Genomic DNA, 20,641 nt, shown 5'->3' with positions numbered 1-20,641 from the left:
GCTGCTTCTTTCTCTGACTTTGATGCCTTTTTTGTTTTTTGAATTTCTTTCTTGTGGGTGGTTGGTTGGTCGGTTGGTTGGTTGGTTGGTTGGTTGGTCGGTATAGATATATTTCAGATATAACTAAACAGCCAAATATACAGAAATCACTGATATGCTAAACTAGAATGTAGACAGCTACAGTCACCAAACGTAATCCATACGTATAATAATTTACTAACTGTCAAAATTATGAAGCCCAAATAGACTGGGCATCCCAGTCTTGACCGTGATTGTATGGTCTCCTTGAGTTGGTAAGCCTGTCAATCTTGGTCGGTTGGTTGGTTGGTTGGTTGGTCAGTTGGGTGGGTGGGTGGGTGGGATAGATATATTTCAGATATAACTAAACAGCCAAATATACAGAAATCACTGATATGCTAAACTAGAATGTAGACAGCTACAGTCACCAAACGTAATCCATACGTATAATAATTTACTAACTGTCAAAATTATGAAGCCCAAATAGACTGGGCATCCCAGTCTTGACCGTGATTGTATGGTCTCCTTGAGTTGGTAAGCCTGTCAATCTTCCTTAATAGGACCCTTGAATTGCACTTTTGAATCTGAACAGAGATGCGCTTACGCCAAAAATTTATGAAGTCAGCCGTGTTGGATTTTCCAACAGCATCCCTAGATTTTCTCGAAAGTACCCTTAAGTAGTCGACAGCTTTCTCACCCCAGCAGCCAAAGTGCTCAAAAACTAGAGGTGTGAATGCTGGTGAGTCACCACTTGCTAGACGTTCCTGATCATATTTTGAAAACTTGAGGTCCTCACGTTTTTTGGCAGCAAATCCGCAGATTCGAGCTGTTCGTTTCAGATAGTCTTTGCTCCAGGGGTGGGCGAATGAAACATCTAGATCTAGAGATGAGCCATTTTCGCTGTCAAATACGACGATATCAGGCCTATCATCGCTGTTGCTGTATCTGTTGCGAGGCTCCTTTCGGTGATGTATACCAAGATCGAGAAGGCAGTCGGACCAGCTTGCGACAAGGCTGTTGTGTTGCCAGTTGGGACCGCCGCCAGACTTGCAAGTAAGTAGGTGGAAACCTTCAGCGTCGAGTTTTGATCCACATTCGCAATTTGCAACCCATTCTCCAAATGGCAAGGGTATCCCCAACCTCATGCAAGACGCCAAATTAAATTCCGGAGACGATAGCGCGAACTTGCGAGAGGAGGGTATAGAGTCGAGCCAAGCTCCCGCGTAGGGGCCTTGAAGAGATTGTAATCGTGCTGAATCTTTGTCAGAGACGACTGACGCTAAAAGGGCTGTGGTGTCTTTTTGAGCAATAGCATTGGATAGTCTGTGTTGCAATTTTCTTGCATCTGCTAAAAGAAGCTCATGGCGGGCGTACGAAACTGGTTTCGGATCTTCATCAGATAGCAACAGTGGCGGAATCATAGCGGCTGCCTCATCTAGGTCATGGACAATTTGGCCATCAGATTCAGATGGATCTGACAGAGACGACAGCAGGGAACCTGAACCTGGAAACCTGTCTAGAAGTGATTGGCAAGTGTGTGCCCAACCAGCAAGAAAGGCGGCAGGCGAAACTCTCTCCAGAGGCGAAACACCAAAGCCACCTTTCTTAACAGGAAGCGATATCTGATTCCAAAGCGCGGGTGACAGATCCTCTGTACCAAGAATGTTCCTGAACGTTTGACAACTAGTTCGGTCGTGCTTCTGAGCTGCAGGTATCAAAAGAGAAACAGGAACTGTCCTGGCTAAGTGGTTAAGACGTGTGGAGTGGCAATGACGTAAAAGCAGAACTGAGCTCTGACTATCATCAAGGTTGCATATCCGAGAACAAAAGTCTTCTCCAGACTCTGCAGCAGATAGGCAGAAAGAACGGACAAAACTTGTGGTGCCTACTGGAGATCCCAAGACAACAGAACCAGATGTTGCTGTAGGAATAGGAGATGGATTACTATCACCCTGAAGAGACAGCAACTCACATTTTGATTGATTGATCTTTAGATTGAGCGGTAAGAATGACTCTTCTAGAGAAGCAAAGACTTGAAGTGCCATGTTGTTTTGACCCACAATGAAAACATCATCTAGGTAGGCAAGCAAAACAACCTCCGGAAATTTAGCTTGCAGAGCAACAAGTGTGGAGTGAATTGATGTAGCAAACAAAACAGGACCTAACGGGTCCCCCTGATGCACCCCCTGTTCCGAAGAGAGAATGACTGATTCTGAACCCTTTTGGAAGATGAGAGGGCTCGAGACTCCATACATCTGATTGACATGGGGCAAGAGTTCCGGAAAGTTGGAACTGACACTAGACAGAAGACATTGTCGGTCGACACTGTTGAACGCATTTGAGATGTCCGACTTAATCATAACCCAAGAAGGGTTGGCTTCCAAAAGAAGCTGAATGTGATGGATAACGAGCTCTGAACCAGAAGGAGTAGCAACTCCATGTTGAACAGGGTTGAAATATGATGAAAACGAGTCCTTGCAATCGACACAAACAGCTTTAGCAGTCAAACGCCTCAAACACTCTCCAATAGCAATGGGACGAACATCACCATTGCTCTTAGGGATGGCAATAAGACGAGAAGCAGACACTAAAGAGATAATGTCAGTGGGAATCTTACCCTTAGCAATGGTAGAACAGATTGCAAAAAGACCGTCTCTGGTTACACTGTTGTCACACAAGTCTCGTAAATGTTCAAAACGCCAACCAGAGGGTCCTGACCCAGAGCCTTTGGGGCATCTGTGGACAGCCTTGAGAAAAGCAACCAAAGAGAGGTGAAGCCCGTTGGCAGATTGAGACTTGAGACCGTCAACTTGAACATTTGAATGATGACTTGGATGTTTGCTTTTCAGCTTCAAGATCGTTTCCTCTGAGGCTGGAGCTAAACCATTGCTGATGATGACCTTGGCTGCCTTCGAAATTTCACCACAGCGAATGAGCCTCAGGGCAGCATTCTTTTTCTGCTCTTGTGCAAGACGACTAGGTTTCGAAACTGCTGAAGGTTTTTCTAGTTGAATCAACTCTTCCCACTGAAAATTTAAAAATTTCTGTTGCAACTGCATGGCCTTCTTGATGCCAGACTGTTTTTCTCCGCGGCCAGGTTGTAGAAGCATTCTTGGAATTAGGAAGAGTAGCTTCCATGCAGCAGAATCGTTTGGATTTGACTCAAGCTTACGAAGTGGAATAGCGCAACAGTCTTGAAAAGTTGACTTGAGACAAGATGCAATTTGTTGGACGGACCGAGGAATTGGCGCAGACAAAATAGACTCAGTAGACAGAGAACCTACAAATGCCCAGGCTACTTCTTCCCGCGAAGCAGACAAAGTGCGCTTCGGACAACCAAGGCCAGCTCTTTCACGATCTGCAGACATGAGATCAGACATAGACTGCTGAAGAGTTGTGGGTGGGAGATGTTTGGGTGGGAGATGGGCGGGCGGGTGGGAGATGGGCGGGCGGGTGGGAGATGGGCGGGCGGGTGGGAGATGGGCGGGCGGGTGGGAGATGGGCGGGCGGGTGGGAGATGGGCGGGCGGGTGGGAGATGGGCGGGCGGGTGGGAGATGGGCGGGCGGGTGGGTGCATGGGCGGGCGGGTGGGTGCATGGGTGCGTGTGTGCGTGTGTGCGTGCATGGGTGCGTGTGTGCATGTGTGCGTGTGCGTGTGTGCGTGTGCGTGTGTGCGTGTGTGCGTGTGTGTGTGTGTGTGTGTGTGTTTTTGTGTGTGTGGTGTGTGTGTGTGTGTGTGTGTGTGTGTGTGTGTGTGTGTGTGGTGTGTGTGTGTGTGTGTGTGTGTGTGTGTGTGTGTGTGTGTGTGTGTGTGTGTGTACAATTGCTTGCCTTATCATTTGTGAGTTTGTATGTCTGTTGGTATGATTGTTCGTGTGTTTGTTTGTCTCTAACTAATACTGTGTATATGCTTGCCTGCATGGAAAAATAAGTTAATAGCTACATTGTAAGTAGTGAAATTGATTAATGGCTGTAAAAATGCATGCAAAATTAGTATGATCTTGCTTAGAACTTACAATCGATTAGTAACAGGTGAACCTTGTTGCTACGTCATCAAATTAAGGAAATACTCTGTATTATTAATAGCTTCAACAAAATACTAAGGATATGTCAGCGATAGAGGATGGTTTGGAGAAAGCTCATTTGGCTCACCTCAATAGAATGGTATGGTAATTAGTGACCACTGTCATGCATCTTTATCTAATGTAATGAGCTTTGCATGATGATTTCGTCATTGACTGAATAGATACAAACTCACGAGGATGAATTGCAGAAACATGTATTCGCTGTTCTTGCAGAAGTGCTGTCTGCTGATGAAGTAGGCAAAAACTTTTATGTCAATTGTATTTGTTTAACACGCACGCGCGCGCGCGCGCGCGCACACACACACACACACACACACACACACACACACACACACACACACACACACACACACACACACACACACACACACATGCACACTGTTGTATTGGTGCATATTTAGCTAGAGGAAACCGTCTGCATTTTGACTTGTCTTATGACTGAGGCAGAAGTGCAGTGGAGCTTTATTCTCAGTGTCCAGCTTGAAGTTTGTTGTTTGTTTTCAAACCATAAAGGATATGTGCACTAAGCCATGCATCTTTCTTTCCATTTTAGGCTTTATACTGGTGGTTGGAAAGTCGTCAAACAAGTGCAGAAAGTTTTACAGCATTTGAAGAGATGGTAATACCAGAACTCTTATCACCACTGTGTAGTTGTCTCTTATTTGCTTTCATTGTTGACATTACAGAAAAATGAAGATGTACAAAAGCGCCTTCAACAGTTTAGCAAAGACGTAAACGTCCTAATTGGAGACAAGCAACTTGAAGAAAAGGACAAGTCAAGGTTTGGATTTATAGGATTTTCAACAGCCTTGAAAATTTGTTAGATTAGTTGATGATACTGAATGTTCATGCAGTTTGCAGCTTATGCACGAAGAAGCTGTTCTGAAAGTTGTGACAGATTACAAACAGAAACTCGACAAAGAAGTCATAGTCATCCATGAAAATATGAAGAAAATCAGAGAATCGAATATAAAGAAACTGGAAGCAGAACAACAAGAGAAGATGGAAGAGAAAGTTGACACGGTCTGATATCACATTGTATACGTTTGGTAAATGTATTTGTTTGATTAACACACAATGCCTGTAAACTAGTGGTGTCAACAGGTGGGCGATGGATTGTTGACGTTAGAGTATTTTATTGAGATGTATAGAACGGAGGTGGGAGAGCAGTGCAGCGAGTGGTTACAACTGCACAAGCAAGCAGACAATGAAGAAAGCCAGGAGCTCGAGAAACTGAAGAAGGTTTGAAAATCTTTAATCTGGTAACTTTCGATAACCAGGATGCCTACGAAAAATAGCAATAAATGAGATTTTAAAAGACAGGGTAGGTGGCCTTAGTTTAATAAAATTATGACGTCACATTTAAAAGTGTGGCACGATACCTTAAGACTACAATGTGTAGTCAGTCAATTAGTCTAGTTAACAAGACATTGTGTACGAGAGCTTAACAGTCATTTAATTTGCTTTCTTTACATTATTCATGCAATATCTCACTTTATAATAGAATTCATCAACAAGTCATTGATTATTGTAAATTTGATATGTTGATTTACTGCATGGTTGCAGGTGAGACAGTATAATGTATATGAATGTATGGTGTCAACACATACATGTAAAGTATCATTAATTGTATGCTTACCAATTGTAATTGTGCCCCAATCGTGTCTCGTTTGCTAGAGTATTGTCTTGTCTTGTAGAGCAAGTTTGATGAGTATCTTGAGACCGTCAATAAAGAAGAAGTTCAAATTTATAACAAACTGGCACAGAAAGCGCAACTTTCAAAGTCTGAAACATATCAGATGTTGGAGCAAAAGAAAGGAAACACTCAGTTCATTATCGGTAGTCACTGTCGCTCTAGAGACTAAAAACCTCACAAAGTTTGTAAACTTGTTTGTTTGTGCCAGCTGCATCGAGAAAGAAATTTGAAGCAAAAGAAGCAGAATTGAAAGGAAGGAAGACTGACAAACTTTGGGTGAGTCGGTTTGTTACACATGAGCGCATGCAGTAATATGTTCAATAAAGCTGAATACATTCATAACCAACAGAAATGTGAGAAATTGAATTTGGAGGGTGAACGTGATCAGTTTGTTAAATTTGAATTGGAAGCTGTTACACGAATGCTAGAGAAACAAATTGGATTGAGTCAACGGTGCGATGATATTTGAACATGTTTGTATATAAATTGTTTGTGCATTGTGTCTGACTCAATTGCTCTACATGTCAGCATGCACAAACGGGTGACAGCGGAGCACAAACGTTTAGCAATTTGTTTAGCAAATCAACTTCTTCTTAGCAAAGTTCGACAGCAAAAGAGGTAAGTACAACTTGCTTAATCTGCATACTGTTGCAAAATGGCGAATTGGTTAATATTGTCGTAGACTTGAGCATCGATTGGCTCAACAAAATGTTCGTCTGGTCCTCTTGCAACAGAAACATGATGAAGAAAAGAGGCAAACTAAACAACAATCTCCTGAGCTAATTGAGATGATCCTCCAACGACAGGTTTGATCCTGCCTCTCTAGTTATCTAGCTCTTATTTAGAATTTGCAACCATTTAATCAAACAGAAAGAAGAGTATATTGATGCAAAGAAGGAGCTGGACAGGCTGGCCTTTGCAGCTAGAAATGAACTGACAAGGTATAACGGTTCACTTGGCATACATTCAGTCTGCTGACCGTTCTGTACATCAATCTGTTGAACAGTCGATTAGCTCAACAGACTGAAGAAGCTGCAAATTTTCAGGATATGAAGCTCGGTATATTGATGGGAAAAGTTCAAGCTGAAAGACTAAGGAAACAAGAAGTAGAAGCTCATCAGGAAGTGACAGTACAAAACCTAAAGGCAATTAAGCAATTGTCGCAATAAATAGTCTTCATACATTTGTGTAATTAAAGTTGCTTTTTATATAGAAAAGATTACTCTCGAGTGTAACACTGCCTCAGGAGGAAACACATGTTATTATGGAACAGCATCAGCGTGACATGGATAAACTACATCGTTCTCGTAAAATGTGAGTGAGATTATAAAGTCTCTTCAGACAATTAACTTAATGGTGTCTGGTGATGTGAGTGGTCAAATATTTTTAGATCAAGAAGCCATCAGATTATGGCAATGACTGAAAAGCTCAATGCAAAAAAGCTAAAGAAGGAAAGGTAATGCTGCGCTAAAACCAGAATAATTTGTTTCAATTTTTAGTATATTAATGCAGTAACGTATCTAAATTAATATGCAAATAAATTTGAATGTGTTAAAATTAAATTTATTATTTATAGTTTTATGAGAGTGAATGGCACGTGTGCACTTAATATGTGATTGTAGTGTTTATGTCAGTAACCGGGAAAACTCCAAGTACTAGAAAACAGCAAAACCAAGCTGAGCATGCAATACAACACTATCTATTATCCAATACACAACTATAAAACAAAACATTACTTTATTTGAGTCTATTGCACTAAATAATATTACAGACAAACAAAAAGACAGACAGACAGACAAACAGACAGACAAACAAACAGACAGACAGACAGACAGACAAACAGACAGACAAACAAACAGACAGACAGACAGACAGACAGACAGACAAACAGACAGACAGAGACCAAAATTACACATACACATACTTACAAGGTAACAAAACCTCAGATTAATGAAGCGAGGTGTGTGCTATCTTCTTAATGATGATATTTAGAGAACTGGAAAGCTCAATGTCTACTGCTAGTGATGAATCAAAAACTGGACAGCTTAAGAAAACCAAGTATGTATGGACAACATGCAACTGTGAAATCTACATGTTAACTCTATAATGAGGGCTGATTGAGTATATGTTGCTAGATCTGCAACTGTTATGTTGGCTCATGTTATAAAAAATCAGCAAAGAAAAGTTGCACTTGAAGTGAGAAGCTTGCTTATGTTACAGTATAACTGGTTTATTGTAAAGTTGTCATGCAGACAATGACCGAAGACTTTGAACTAGAGCAGGCAAGAATTACTAAGGAACTAAATGATGAGTCGGAACAGCAACTAAAACATGATCTTCAGGTAAGCATCTGCACACATGCACACACACACACACACACACAGTGACACACACACACACACACACACACACACACACACACACACACACACACACACACACACACACACACACACACACACACACACACACGACTACCATCTAATTATTTGAACTCTGTGTAGGAGGCAGAGAAGAATCTAATTGGGCAATTGGCTGTCAAAAGCAAGCTATCAGAAAAAGAGCTTGAGGACTTGGTCAGACAGTCAGCTCCAGGTAATGATCCTTTACCGTCACAAACCGTCTACATATCATTTTAACTGTTGTTTGCATCTCCTGTCAGGCACCACTACAACAATTGTATACACTAGTGGCTTGTCAAGTGACATCAAAAAGATATCAAAACGATTGTCCATTTCATCGTGAAGAGAGTTCTCTTGTACAAGAAACTCTGACAATCTAAATGAAAATTCTTGCTGAACAATATTATTAATGCACTCAATGATGTCTGAATAATGTGTCTGAAAAAACAATAAATCATGTCCATAGAACGTCTACAGTCTTAGATGGTAGATACATCTAGTTGAGACGTCTCCAAACATTTAATTCATCATACGCCGGAAATCAGTACGTCATTGAATATTGTTAGTTAATTAATACGTCAATATTAATACGCCAATATTAATACGTCATAACAAACGTCATTAGTTCACGTCATCAGGTCATGCGCATGATCACCAACCTAGTACGAATATGGTTTCGCAAGCTGCTCTGTACTGACTCGATAATCTACTACTCGTTACCCAGCGAAGGTAAGTATATGCGTGCATACATAGAAACGGTATGTTCGGTTTTCAAACTAATGCTGTTAGTGTGGCTGTTCGCTAGTTGCCTCCACAAAGTGATACAGGCAGGGGGATCATGCAATTTCCATGATTTGTAGGCTTTAGCTAGAAAATGTGACCCAGCTGACTATGTGACGCTAGCAGGCTCTGCTTCGCGTCCCTCAAGAGGAACGGAAGGCTGTGCTACAATGTAGTTGTACTAATTAGAAGATTGACAACAGAGTCTACAAAGAAACGCTAGAATAGGAGTCGAACCCGACTCCAGGAAACAGTTGGTAAGCTTCATAAAGTCGTAACAATACGACTGTACTAATTAGGCGTAGGCAAGCGATAACTGAGCTAATGAGACCCGAGTTGTCAGCATCTGTACATGTTCATCGCCTCCCCCCAGTTGTTAGTGTGCCATTGATATTCCAGATAGTCCAGATAATTTGCAACAAAACTGTTGTGTAGAGTAGATTGTAATTGGTAGCTTGTCATCAGACCTACTTCTGTCTGATCATCAAAGCAGGCAACTCTAGTGAAGTAAACGTGTCCTGTTGTTTGTGGCATGTCTGTGCATTCACTTAGCCTGCATCAACTGTGCAGTATACTGTATGTGGATTGAGATTTGGAAAGACATTCTCGTCAGTACTCATGACATGATGTAATGCCTACACACAGACTTCAACAAGCATTCAAGGTTAATTAATGCTGATCACGATATCATTTGTTCATTCAGACAAGTTCTGTATAAGATGCTACTGAATTTCTGTAAGAAATGCTTCAACACAATACTCATATGGCACTGACAGTGGGGGACGGCCTTCTGAAATCAATGATATCAAGACAACCTCTAACACAACAACTACTGACTACACAACAACAGCAAGCCAGGCTCCTGTAATCATTTTCAAACAGTTTAGTCCAAGAGTCAAAGAAGTAGCACAACAATCGTACTGGCTTGAGTCATTTACAGCCATGATCCAGTGTTGACTTTTATTTCTGTTTCACACACGTTGTGTTGGTGTTGCTTACATCATTTTGTACCTACAACTATTGCAAGTTGCATATTGACTTGCGTTGCTGCAAATTCCCGATGAAAAGTCTGCCATACATAGAAAGAGGTAATGTTGTTACTATTGTGCATGCGTGAAACTCAGTTGCCCATTGTCGTACATAGCAACGTACACGTGCTTGTCACGTGGATATTAATAGTGACATCAAAATAATGGCAGCAAAGTGATTGCATAAGCGATGGAGGCAGAGGATGAGAAACTATTAATCAATGAATTGATACTAACATGGCTGTAGGCTAGATTAGCAATTTGGTGATATAAAACTGTTACTGAGTGATTACGTTAACGTCTACTCGTAGGGTCAGTAACAGTAAATGACTAGAACAACGAAAAGCGTGTAAATTTATACAGTTTAGTTCAGTATACCTAAACAAATGACAGAAATATTTCTGTTTCTGTTGTACTGTAGGCTGTTATGAACTTCCCATCTTCAAAGATGTGGCTTGGTGGCCTAACAGTGGTATGTGTGATGGTCTTGTTGTTGGGTGGAGTTTATGTGCGCATGGGGCCGGTGACTACAGGAAAGAGGACCATTCACAGGTCAAGGTATTGAGCAACAGTAGCTGCAGCATATTTTTTGTATCTAGACAATGGTACAGACGAGACTAAGTTTATCGGAGTTTTTCAGTATATTTCAGAGATCCATGGCATTTAATGTAATGCTACGTGCAAGTGCTTTAATCAACACAATCTTAATCACCCACTTGGCGTTTTATCAGTTGTTGGCTGTAAGAGCTGGACGTAGAGAGAATGTCGTGTTTTGTGAGTTTCGTCTTGTCTATTGGACCAAAACTATTTAGATCAGACAGAATATATTGTAGTATGTTTGTACTAGTGACTGTGAATTTTTTTGGCATGAAACAGATTTTTGAGAATCAAGGGTTACCAACAGCTACATTCACCAGGAGGCTCACAGAATGACAAGGGACTGCTGTCTGCCATTGCAACACATTGGAAGTCTTCCAGCGACGCTCGAAACCTGTCAGTAAAGGAGCAAGCTGTCTCAACACGTAAGATGAAAGAAAGTGCAGGTGATAAGAGACACACAGATGTACGAAAGAAATAGGGAACGGGACAGAAACAAGAATAAGAGAAACAGGGAACAGGACAGAAACTAGCCTCACCTCAAACACAGTGTGGATTGCAGCCCCGGATGCACCGGCTGCAATCCACACTGCGTCTGGGGTGAGGCTAGACAGAAACAGGGAACAGGACAGAAACAGGGAACAGGACAGAAACAAGAACAAAGTCAGATAATTCTAATGCTATGGAAATCTAATGTTGAACATGCTAGGAAACATGAGCAAAGAAGCACAAAGAACAACCGATAAAGAACGAAATCAAGGCCGGACGGTAACAAGGGATCAGAATTTAAAAGGTCGAGAGGGACAATCGAAGACAACAAGTAGTCAGACTGTAAGACGACAAAAGATGTCATTAGTGGGTCAGAAAGAAGAGCAAGCAGTTAGAAAGGAAAATGAAAGGCAAACAACACACACAACACAGAAAACTAAACTGCAACTAACGCAGGTATTCCAAGTATTTTACAGCAACTTGATTAATAGTGATGGTGCAGGTAACATTTTAATTTTTTGTAGGTAAATCATCGTCCTGTTGCTACGAAAAAGAGCGTGTCTAAGCTTTCTCTTTGTCCGAAGAAACCTCCCGATTTAGGTCAGTTGTTTATGTTGGGATGGAATGGTGTGCAGGAAGGATATCAATATGTGACTTCGATGCATCAATGACTGCATGTGCTTTCACTTGTCAAAGGATGGACATCATGCAGTTTATCATTGACCATGTTTGAATGTGTTGTGCAACACGTGCATGCATTGTTGTGTAAACAGTGTGTTATGTTTGTCTGATATTTCCTTGCGTTTTGTTGTCTAATCGGGTTGAAACGATTCTCTAGTTGGTAGCTTGTTCATCAACGCATATGCCAAAGTGAACCTTGACGAAGTAAAGAAGAAAAACCCAGGAGTAACATTTGGAGGTTTCTATACACCTCCAGACTGTCAACCACGAGATAGGGTAAGAGCCACGGTTGTGTCTTTTTTTCAGTCAGTAACTGTGTGATTAGGTTGCTATTGTTATTCCATTTCGAGACAGAGAGGAACACTTGAAGGTTTTTCAACACTACATGATACCGGTATTTCGTCGTCAACTTATCCAGTTCAAGATCTATGTTATCGAGCAGGTCGGTCAATTACATGTACATGTGTTAAGGAGTTGTTACAAACCCTAAACAAATTGATTAGGCCGGCAACTGTGACTTCAATCGAGGCATGCTTCTCAATATCGGTGTACTAGAGGCGGCTAAAGATGGTGACTGGCAGTGCTTTTGTCTTCACGATGTTGACTTAATCTTGGAAAACGATCGCAACCTTTACACGTGTCCCGAGAGGCCAAAGCATTTGTCGGTTGCAGTTGATAAATTTAATTATCGGTAAGCAACGAGTGAGTGAAAATTGTTTAATTAACTTGATGTGATACTGTGGTGTTGTAGTTTGTTGTATTCGACTCTTTTTGGAGGAATCACGATTTTAACTAAAGAACAATATTGGAAAATCAACGGTTACTCGAATAAGTACTGGGGATGGGGAGGGGAAGACGACGATTTATACAAGAGGTAGTGCATTGTGACAATGTGCAGTGAATCTGTGTATCGGCTAACTTGTGTTATAAAGAGTGGTGAATAATGGCATGACGATAATGCGACCAGATGCGGCTGTTGCTCGTTACAAGATGGTTAGAGGCACACATCACAAAACGAGCAAAATAAATCCTGCCAGGTATGTAGACTGCTTGTGAGCGTCAACTGTATCAAGTCAATGTGTTTGACTAACTGCTGTTTTGCTGTGTAGGTTCAGTTTACTATCGACAGCAACACACAGAATGAAAGAGGATGGTCTGAACAGCGTATCATATAAGGTAACTGGTCGGAAAGAGTACCAGTTATATACCAAAATTACTGTTGCTTTAAATGGTCATGTAAATTGCTGATCCTTCTTCTATTTGCATCAATGGTTCGATTGAAGAAGTAATGACAATATCATCATTATCCATGTACAGTGTACATGCGCAACATGTGTACAGCTAGCTAATACTTTGTTACATTTGGCTACAAAAGTTGTAGCAATTCTTTAGCAATTTCTTTACACATGGTCATCACGTGATCGATTTTGTTGATAACAAACTAAACTAGAGGGTGATTGACTATAGTGTTTCTTGTCTGTTTTGCAAATTAGCTTGTATTCTTGTGTGAGCATGGCCTTGTTATATCTAGAGATGGCGGATTTCGTTGTTGTAAAAGATGCAATAGGTCGAAACCATTGATATAGAGCATACCATAAAGCCTGTCATAAGATGAAATTCAAGTTAATTAGATGTGCGGGCACCGCTTCCTTCAAGCGCGCGTTAGGAGGGGCTTGTGCAAGAGGCCTACCTGTAGTCCGGCCCTAGGTTAATAGCAAAGAAGAAATGGCCTTATACGCACAATACATTTCGACATACATACAGTACATTGTCTTGTGACTTTGGGTTGAGTCCGCACAACACTAGCAGCCAAGGCCGAACATTGATTACGTAGGCGCCTACGTATACGTAGTAGACACTACTTCTCTGACTCTCGAAGTCAATCACATTCTCAACTTCTAAAATTGTCGAGCTAACGCTGTCAGAGAGTTGCAGGGACGTTTTTCGTTTTCTGAAAGGTACTGTACTCGTAAATTACTATTGTGCTACAGTGTGTGTGTGTGTGTGTGTGTGTGTGTGTGTGTGTGTGTGTGTGTGTGTGTGTACGATAATTTCTCGTAGCTATGAGACGTACAGTACAGCTGCGCTTAGTCTGTGTTAGTCTGTGTAACCATACAGTATTTGTGTGTACTAGTCTAGGTGTGTAGCATGAATTTTGGCAAAGCGAGAGAAATAAAACCTATCGTATTAGCTACAGACCAGCAGCAGATACACACGTGCATGTTTGCTAGACAATCAGCAACTTCGAACATGTCTGAATGTACCAGAATTATAGTTTCCTTAGGTTTCGCGCTGGTCCGACGCCATTCAAGCACGTTTTGGCTGTATTAATTAGCGATGACAATAGGTCCGGTGACGTAACTTGCAAATGATATAAGTATGGACCGGTCCGTGCACTTTCCGGCCATTCAATTTTTCACATTTTTTAGTTTGGTTAAAAATGAAAAAGTACATCGTGAATTTTTATTTTTGGACCAATTTTACCCAAAAAATTAAGAATTATGAAATTGAAAATTGTGTTACTACATATAAGAAAATCAAAAATACAAAATTGAAATGACAGCTGCACTTTCCGGCCAAGTATATTCTATCTAGTCTTCAGTGACAGCATCTAGACGTGATAAAGCAATTTGATTGTTGCCACCGTCTCCTTTAGGGTGTACACTCTAGGTGACAATCCCAAGTAACAGGCTGATAAATAGGGGTTAGCAGTAATGATCTAGGATTCTATAGGGAAGCGATTTTTTGTTCAGCTGATGTGGCATCTCTAATTTGTTGATTGTACACATTTGCGCTAGTAGAGGGATTCAGTTTGTAACACACTTGCAGGTATAGAAAAGGTGCATCTGAACTTGCGCCAAAGCGATTAGAATTGTGGCACAGGTTTAACTTCATTAAGCATAGCACAGTTCACCTGCACTTGCCCTAGAAAGCTGAATTTACAATACAGCTGATCATCCACGAGCAAGTACAGCTCCCTACACAATCTATAGACCGCTCAACGTCGAGTACAGCGCCGAAATCAGTAATCATCACTCACGGAAGCCACACGTGCATTTTTAGTTGGCTCTGATTGGTCGAATCAAGGTGCTACTTCTGACGCGACGTGCTCAGCTTCTGGTTCGACGCTCGAATAGAACTCGGTTCTATTTGGACGCGTCGCGTCGCCCACATCCGTCTATCGATCCGCCCACAGCGGATGAGTCGGTCGTCGAACCGTCGACAGCGCTGTTACTGTAACCCGAGTGCCTCGGCTTAGCTAATTAACTATAGTACTTTGCGTTCAATTATCTGAAGCCAAAATATCTGATTGATTAAGGCAATCAATTATCCGAATTGGGCATTCAATTGTCCGTTGCTTAGCTAATTACGGCTGTGCATGAAGAAATAAATAACTTACATACTATACTAGATAGTCTGCAGTTGGGCAGCTGCCGAAATATCCTTCAAAAGCTGTCTCTACGCAATAATCCTCTATAGAATATTTGTAGTGTGTGTAATTCTTGAAGTTAGGTAGGCGTATTTGTCTAGCTAGTGTGTGTGTTTCGAGCTCGAATTTCACACCGCCTTTGACCACATAGGTGCCTAAAAATCAAACTTTAAAAGATAAATCTAAAGATCACAAGAATCAAACATCAAAAGATGAAAAACCATTTACAAAAAATATAAAGGAAAATAAAATTAAAATTATAAATTAAAAGTTAAACTTTAACAAAAACAAAATTTTTAAATAAAAATACAAGTAAAAAATTAAAAATGAAAACATGAAAATTGAAATGTAGAAAATTAAATGGCCAGGCCATTCACTGACCGCCTTCCCACCTCGGTTTCATCAATCATCTAATGATCGGCTGAAAAGTGAGTGAGCTTTCTAGAAAGACGTCTTGAAAGGAATGTGCGTGGTTTCGACTTATATATATATATATATATATATATATATATATATATATATATATATATATATAGATAGATAGATTATATCAGACTGAAAGAATTACTTTCCTTGGTACTTCTATGACAGAACCTCGGATAATTGATTGCCTGAATAAGATAATTGAACACAAATTACTATAGTACTGTACTGTATAAGCATTCTGCATGGTTCTGTACCTACGGGCGACCGATCGATCTCTGTACTAAGTATAAATAACCTATGTAGTGTATTTTTATTGGTCTGGCTTAATTGTGCTACATATATATATATATACCCGCTGGTAGTTGAGTCCTACGGAACGTGGACCTCCAGTAGCTTACAAACTTTAAAAACAATTGCTAGAAGGACATCTCTCCGTAGTAGTATTACTGTTAGCAGGGCTATCGTTAATTTTCACGGGCAGCTCTCTCTCCGCCTTTGGCAATTTAACGCTAGGATGATTTTGGACCGTTTGTCTTTGTTAGGTTTAGACAGAGACTACTCTGTTTGTTCTTCGTTGTGAGGCCCCTCTAGTGGAGGGGTAGCTATTATTTATATTTGAATAAACTATATGTATATATAAAAAAAAAAAAAAAAAAAAAAAAAAAAAAATATATATATATATGTATATATATATATATATATAGATATATATATATATATATATTGCCTGTCAAAGGTATTATATATATATTATATTTTTTATTATATTTTTAAAAACTAAGCAAAACCAACCCAAACCCCACTCTACAAAAAGTCTAGAACGTCATCAGAGCAATCTACAGACAATCTCTCTAGAACTATCTTTGCATTGTACTACCAGAGTTTAATAGAAAGCCCTTGGTGGAAATAGGACATGGCCTGGCTCATTGTGAGGTGACTGTGGAATGTTGTCTTCTGCAGATTGATTTTAAAATCTGGAGACTAGAGGGCGACTACAAGCCCAGACTTTTGACGACTAGCGGATAAAACACACCTCCATTCTCACTAACAATGTCTTTATATGAGCTGTCTTTCTCTCTTTCTCCTGCTATATATACGCAACACCAAACAGTCACTGGTAGCGAACGACGTTTTGTACCGTTTGCCCGTTCAGTGTTTAGAAAATGTTGTGACATAATTGCTTGTGGGATCTAACGCTACATGTTTGATGACTTCACACTTGATGACATTACATATGTTGTACACGTTATAATTATTTAATGTCGAAAAATTAATTAGCCAGTAGGATAAAAGTTTACTAGTTCTGAGATTGTAACTGGGCATAATGTGATCTCTAGAAATGAGGGGTAGACTTTACGACTCTTTAGAACACACCCCCTCCTTATGGTCAAAAACTAGCTGATGCATTTGTACTCATCCACACACTACATGCATACCTAGACCCATAGTATACTGGTGTACATAGTAAGACTGACTGGTGTATGCACGTCTGCTAGAAGATTTAGATAATACTGGCTAGGGGAGCTATCTAGCTATCTAGCTATGCAATTGTCCATTATATCCAAATTCATATTACATGTGACTCACATGTGAAGCCTTGGTATCTCGATCTTGATAATTGATTTAATTAAAATGCATTTCCAAGCATTACGTTTTTGAAGTACACAAAATTTAAGACCACGCCTAAAAGCAGGGGTGTTGTTAACAGGGCAACTGAGCCAAACTTGGCTCCATCCACGGATCCTTGGGATTCAGGAATCTCCAAGTCATGACAGTGAAACTAAAAATTTAACGTGTTCCCTTCTGGTGTCCAGTCTTTGTCAATGCCATTGTCAGAGACTGGACTCTGGGTCCCACAAGTAAATGAATTATGCTATCAATGGTCTGTCTATATGAGGCTACAATTCTATATACTGTCCTCTCCATAGGACTGGCCAACTCACGATAGCATCTTGCTGGAGCGGCAGTGCAGCAACACTTACAGACAACCTCCATGGTAGTCTCATAGGACGTACAGGTTGGTGTGAAGTTATTGTGGATGTTTTGACTGAAGTGATAGTAAGCGTCTAGAGGCAGGTGGCATACTGTGTATCATGTGTGTTGTCAAATTGTTTTAATAAATTTTGATACTGTACTCAGTCTCTGGGTCTCGAGTTGTGCCACCTTGCTGGGTGCATACATAGTATGCCAGTCGTGGACAGAGCAAGTGCACAGCAGCCTCTAGGTGTCAAAGGGCTTTGACTCCAGGTACAGGGCAGCAACACCTAAATTTGGCTCCAAAATTGACAACCACCTGCAACCCTAAAAAAAGCTGGGCTATAGAGCCCGGTCTAGCCCACGCCACACTATGCCCCTGATCGGTTTCACAACCATTGAATAACTCTGGCAAGGTACAACAATCACTTTGAAATGAGTTTGGACGTATTGTATGTAATACGTAATGACTTCAATAGTCATACTAGGTACTGTCTGTAACTGTGCTTGTGCTTGAACTCTAATGTTGTGTGCTTGCTGCACACGGCCTGCATGCTACTATAATTGCTATTTCATGTTGATAGGTAAGAGGAGGGAGCCTTAATTTTAAGGTTGATGAGTGTATATATGGCACGTTTCTCTCAGCCATCTTCAAGCATTCGTGTCCATGGGAGAAAGATACACGTGATATGTTTCTTGTTGGTGGTGACAGTAGTGTGCGTGGCAGTGCTGACTCCAACCATGTTTCCTCGAGTTGTTATCAGCACACCAACACACAAGAAAAGACTTTACAGGAAAGTAATGATCAATATGCCAATGAAAGTTTCTAGTCATGCATCTCTTAAGTCATCTCCTCTTGGCATGGTGACTTCAGTGAAGAATGACAATGCTGGTGTTTCTTCTATTATCTCACCTAACAACACGTCCGAGTCTTTTAACAAATTGGCCAGTCTATCACCACTCAATGCCAGCATTTCTTTTATTATCCCATCTATCAACACGTCTACGTCTTCTAGAAAATTGACTAATCTATCACAACTTCTCTCGCATAAAGCGTCTCCGAAGTCATCTCCACAAATCAATTGGTTAACGTCTGCGAGTAAGTCATTCTGGTCTATTGTGACGAAGGATATATTTGTAAACAAACCGTTTCACATTATGATGACTGCTTGTGATCAAAGTGGAAATCAAATGAATCAAGGTGGTGACTTCCTTCGTCCTATTTTGAGCAGTAAAACAAGAACGAGTCAGCAGAAAGTGACCATTCTGGGTGAAGTGAAGGATTTTGCTAATGGTTCTTATCTCATTACATTTCTTCCCTCTTGGACTGGACCTGCATACATTTATATTCAACTTTGGATGACCAGTCGTACAGTGAGCATGATCGAAAGCAAGATACTACATTCTAACTATGTTTTCTTGTGTGCACTTGGACACAATTATGGCTATGATGTCTCATATGCTGGCCCACAATCACGAGTTAATATTTTGAAAAAACTTAAAACGGCCGGGAAACGAAAAGATGGCGAACTAAGTTTATGTCGAATGGACTGGCAACCAAGTTTAGTAGATTTCTCTAGCAAATCATGCAACATGTCGTTTCCTCCTAACTATCATTGGTATGGCACATGTGAAGGAGAACGAACTGATGATTCGACTATGTGTCGTCCTCATCATTGGTGTGTTTTTCATCAGCAGATGGCTGCAACAAATAAGAGAGAAGTAGCAGCTAACAAACAAGGCATTGGCATTGTGTCAGGTGATGTACAATCGGTAATAATTAGAGGGGACGACAAGAATTCTGTGGAGACAAATAGACTAGAGCCTTGCAAACCACAACCGTTGGTCGTTTCGAGAGGTTATTGGCGAGACAAAGAATGGGTGAACCGAGACTGCTTATTCGCTTGCAACAGCAAAGAAAAATGGTGGAAGTATCTAGAAGGCAAGAATCTGTATCTGATCGGTGATTCTACTGTAAGACAACTGTTCTTAGTTCTTATGGCAAGTGCAGGCACACAGGTACCAACAAATGGTACATTTCTTCCTCCCAAGTATAAAGACTATTCTATTGTGAAATACAAAGCTACAATTCATTATAGATTGCATGGTCTGCCTTTGCTGTCATCTCTCGCTCTCAATTTTGGAAAAGCTACGTACACAGCTGATATCATTGATGATATTCCAGGAAATGGGAATGAAGTATTGATATTAAGTTGTGTACATCATTTGGTTTTGTTGCCTCCAAATGGATTTCGAGATCGTCTTCAACAAATTCTGGCTGCAATCAGTCGACTTAGACAGAAACGTTTGGGCAAAAACATTCCAATTATATTCCGAACAGCAAATCCTCGAAATTTTGATTCAGCTCGCATTAATTCTTACCGTGTCAGATGGTACAACAAGATTGCCATTGATACATTTACAGCTTCTAATCTGGGCATTGTTGTTTATGACATATTTGATATGTTTGCTGCTACTGACTTTATAGAACTCGTTCATTTGCCTGCGCGGATGATTGAGTTGGAGTTGTCTCAAATGTTCAGTTTACTTTGTCCAACTTGTTGATTGGATATTGATGCGTTGTTTATCATTTAGTTTTTTTTGAAATATAGGAACTTATGATTTCCTAAATATCAGTCTACAGTACACCAAATGCTAGATCTTATCTTTCGAAAGTTCCCGTATGTATTACACTGCCACGTGAACTAGACGTAGTGGTGATGGCAGCGCATCCGGGGCTGCAAACCACACTGCGTCTGGGGCGAGGCTAGATAGATATTCCTCCTTTTTGACTTCCGTTGGCGCTGGTAAGGTTCCTTTGATGTCTTGGCTTTGCCGACCCCTGCATTCCATGGAGCCTAGACCTAGCGATGATCTGTTAACTAATTAAGCTACGCGAGCAACTGATGGGAACGCACTACTATGTGCAGCGAAGTTTTCGCTTCTGTTTCTGCTGCAGGTGCTGCTGGACTTTGTTCTTGTTCTAGGCGAGTTCATTTGCTCTTACAGGTTGCGTGGCTGCCTGCTCTAGGTAT

General features: G+C 40.8%; 4 protein-coding genes across 5 annotated transcripts; 3 read left to right on the top strand and 1 right to left on the bottom strand.

Moving 5' to 3' along the window:
- Positions 1-365: 365 nt before the first annotated feature.
- LOC134185373 (uncharacterized) lies at positions 366-3,398 on the bottom strand. The gene has a single exon (XM_062653153.1). It carries the CDS (start codon positions 3,396-3,398, stop codon positions 489-491), a length of 2,910 nt encoding a protein of 969 aa, XP_062509137.1. The 3' UTR covers positions 366-488.
- Positions 3,399-4,091: 693 nt separating this feature from the next.
- Positions 4,092-8,655, top strand: LOC134185830 (ninein-like). Its single transcript, XM_062653709.1, has 21 exons — positions 4,092-4,182; positions 4,265-4,336; positions 4,505-4,588; positions 4,657-4,722; positions 4,790-4,884; positions 4,958-5,126; positions 5,196-5,345; positions 5,801-5,942; positions 6,008-6,075; positions 6,149-6,252; positions 6,328-6,417; positions 6,482-6,605; positions 6,670-6,740; positions 6,806-6,944; positions 7,013-7,113; positions 7,190-7,255; positions 7,792-7,857; positions 7,935-7,995; positions 8,052-8,141; positions 8,304-8,394; positions 8,462-8,655. The coding sequence occupies exons 1-21, from the start codon at positions 4,126-4,128 to the stop codon at positions 8,542-8,544; spliced, it is 1,989 nt and encodes a 662-aa protein (XP_062509693.1). The 5' UTR covers positions 4,092-4,125; the 3' UTR covers positions 8,545-8,655.
- Positions 8,656-8,835: 180 nt separating this feature from the next.
- LOC134185904 (beta-1,4-galactosyltransferase 2-like) lies at positions 8,836-13,201 on the top strand. 2 transcript variants are annotated; one of them, XM_062653786.1, is made up of 11 exons: positions 8,836-8,930; positions 10,431-10,567; positions 10,886-11,052; positions 11,316-11,551; positions 11,620-11,695; positions 11,934-12,052; positions 12,102-12,218; positions 12,280-12,467; positions 12,528-12,650; positions 12,709-12,813; positions 12,886-13,201. In XM_062653786.1, exons 2-11 carry the CDS (start codon positions 10,437-10,439, stop codon positions 13,022-13,024), a joined length of 1,401 nt encoding a protein of 466 aa, XP_062509770.1. In that variant the 5' UTR covers positions 8,836-8,930; positions 10,431-10,436; the 3' UTR covers positions 13,025-13,201. The 2 variants fall into 2 exon arrangements, with proteins under 2 accessions (XP_062509770.1, XP_062509771.1); XM_062653787.1 differs by lacking the exon at positions 8,836-8,930 and having other exon boundaries at positions 10,886-11,031.
- A 5,146-nt stretch (positions 13,202-18,347) lies between these two features.
- Positions 18,348-20,171, top strand: LOC134185372 (NXPE family member 4-like). Its single transcript, XM_062653152.1, has one exon. It carries the CDS (start codon positions 18,348-18,350, stop codon positions 20,169-20,171), a length of 1,824 nt encoding a protein of 607 aa, XP_062509136.1.
- Positions 20,172-20,641: the final 470 nt, after the last annotated feature.

The sequence above is a fragment of the Corticium candelabrum genome, chromosome 10, assembly GCF_963422355.1.
Source record: "Corticium candelabrum chromosome 10, ooCorCand1.1, whole genome shotgun sequence".
NCBI lineage: Eukaryota > Metazoa > Porifera > Homoscleromorpha > Homosclerophorida > Plakinidae > Corticium > Corticium candelabrum.
This window is presented reverse-complemented; position numbering and strand designations above follow the sequence as displayed.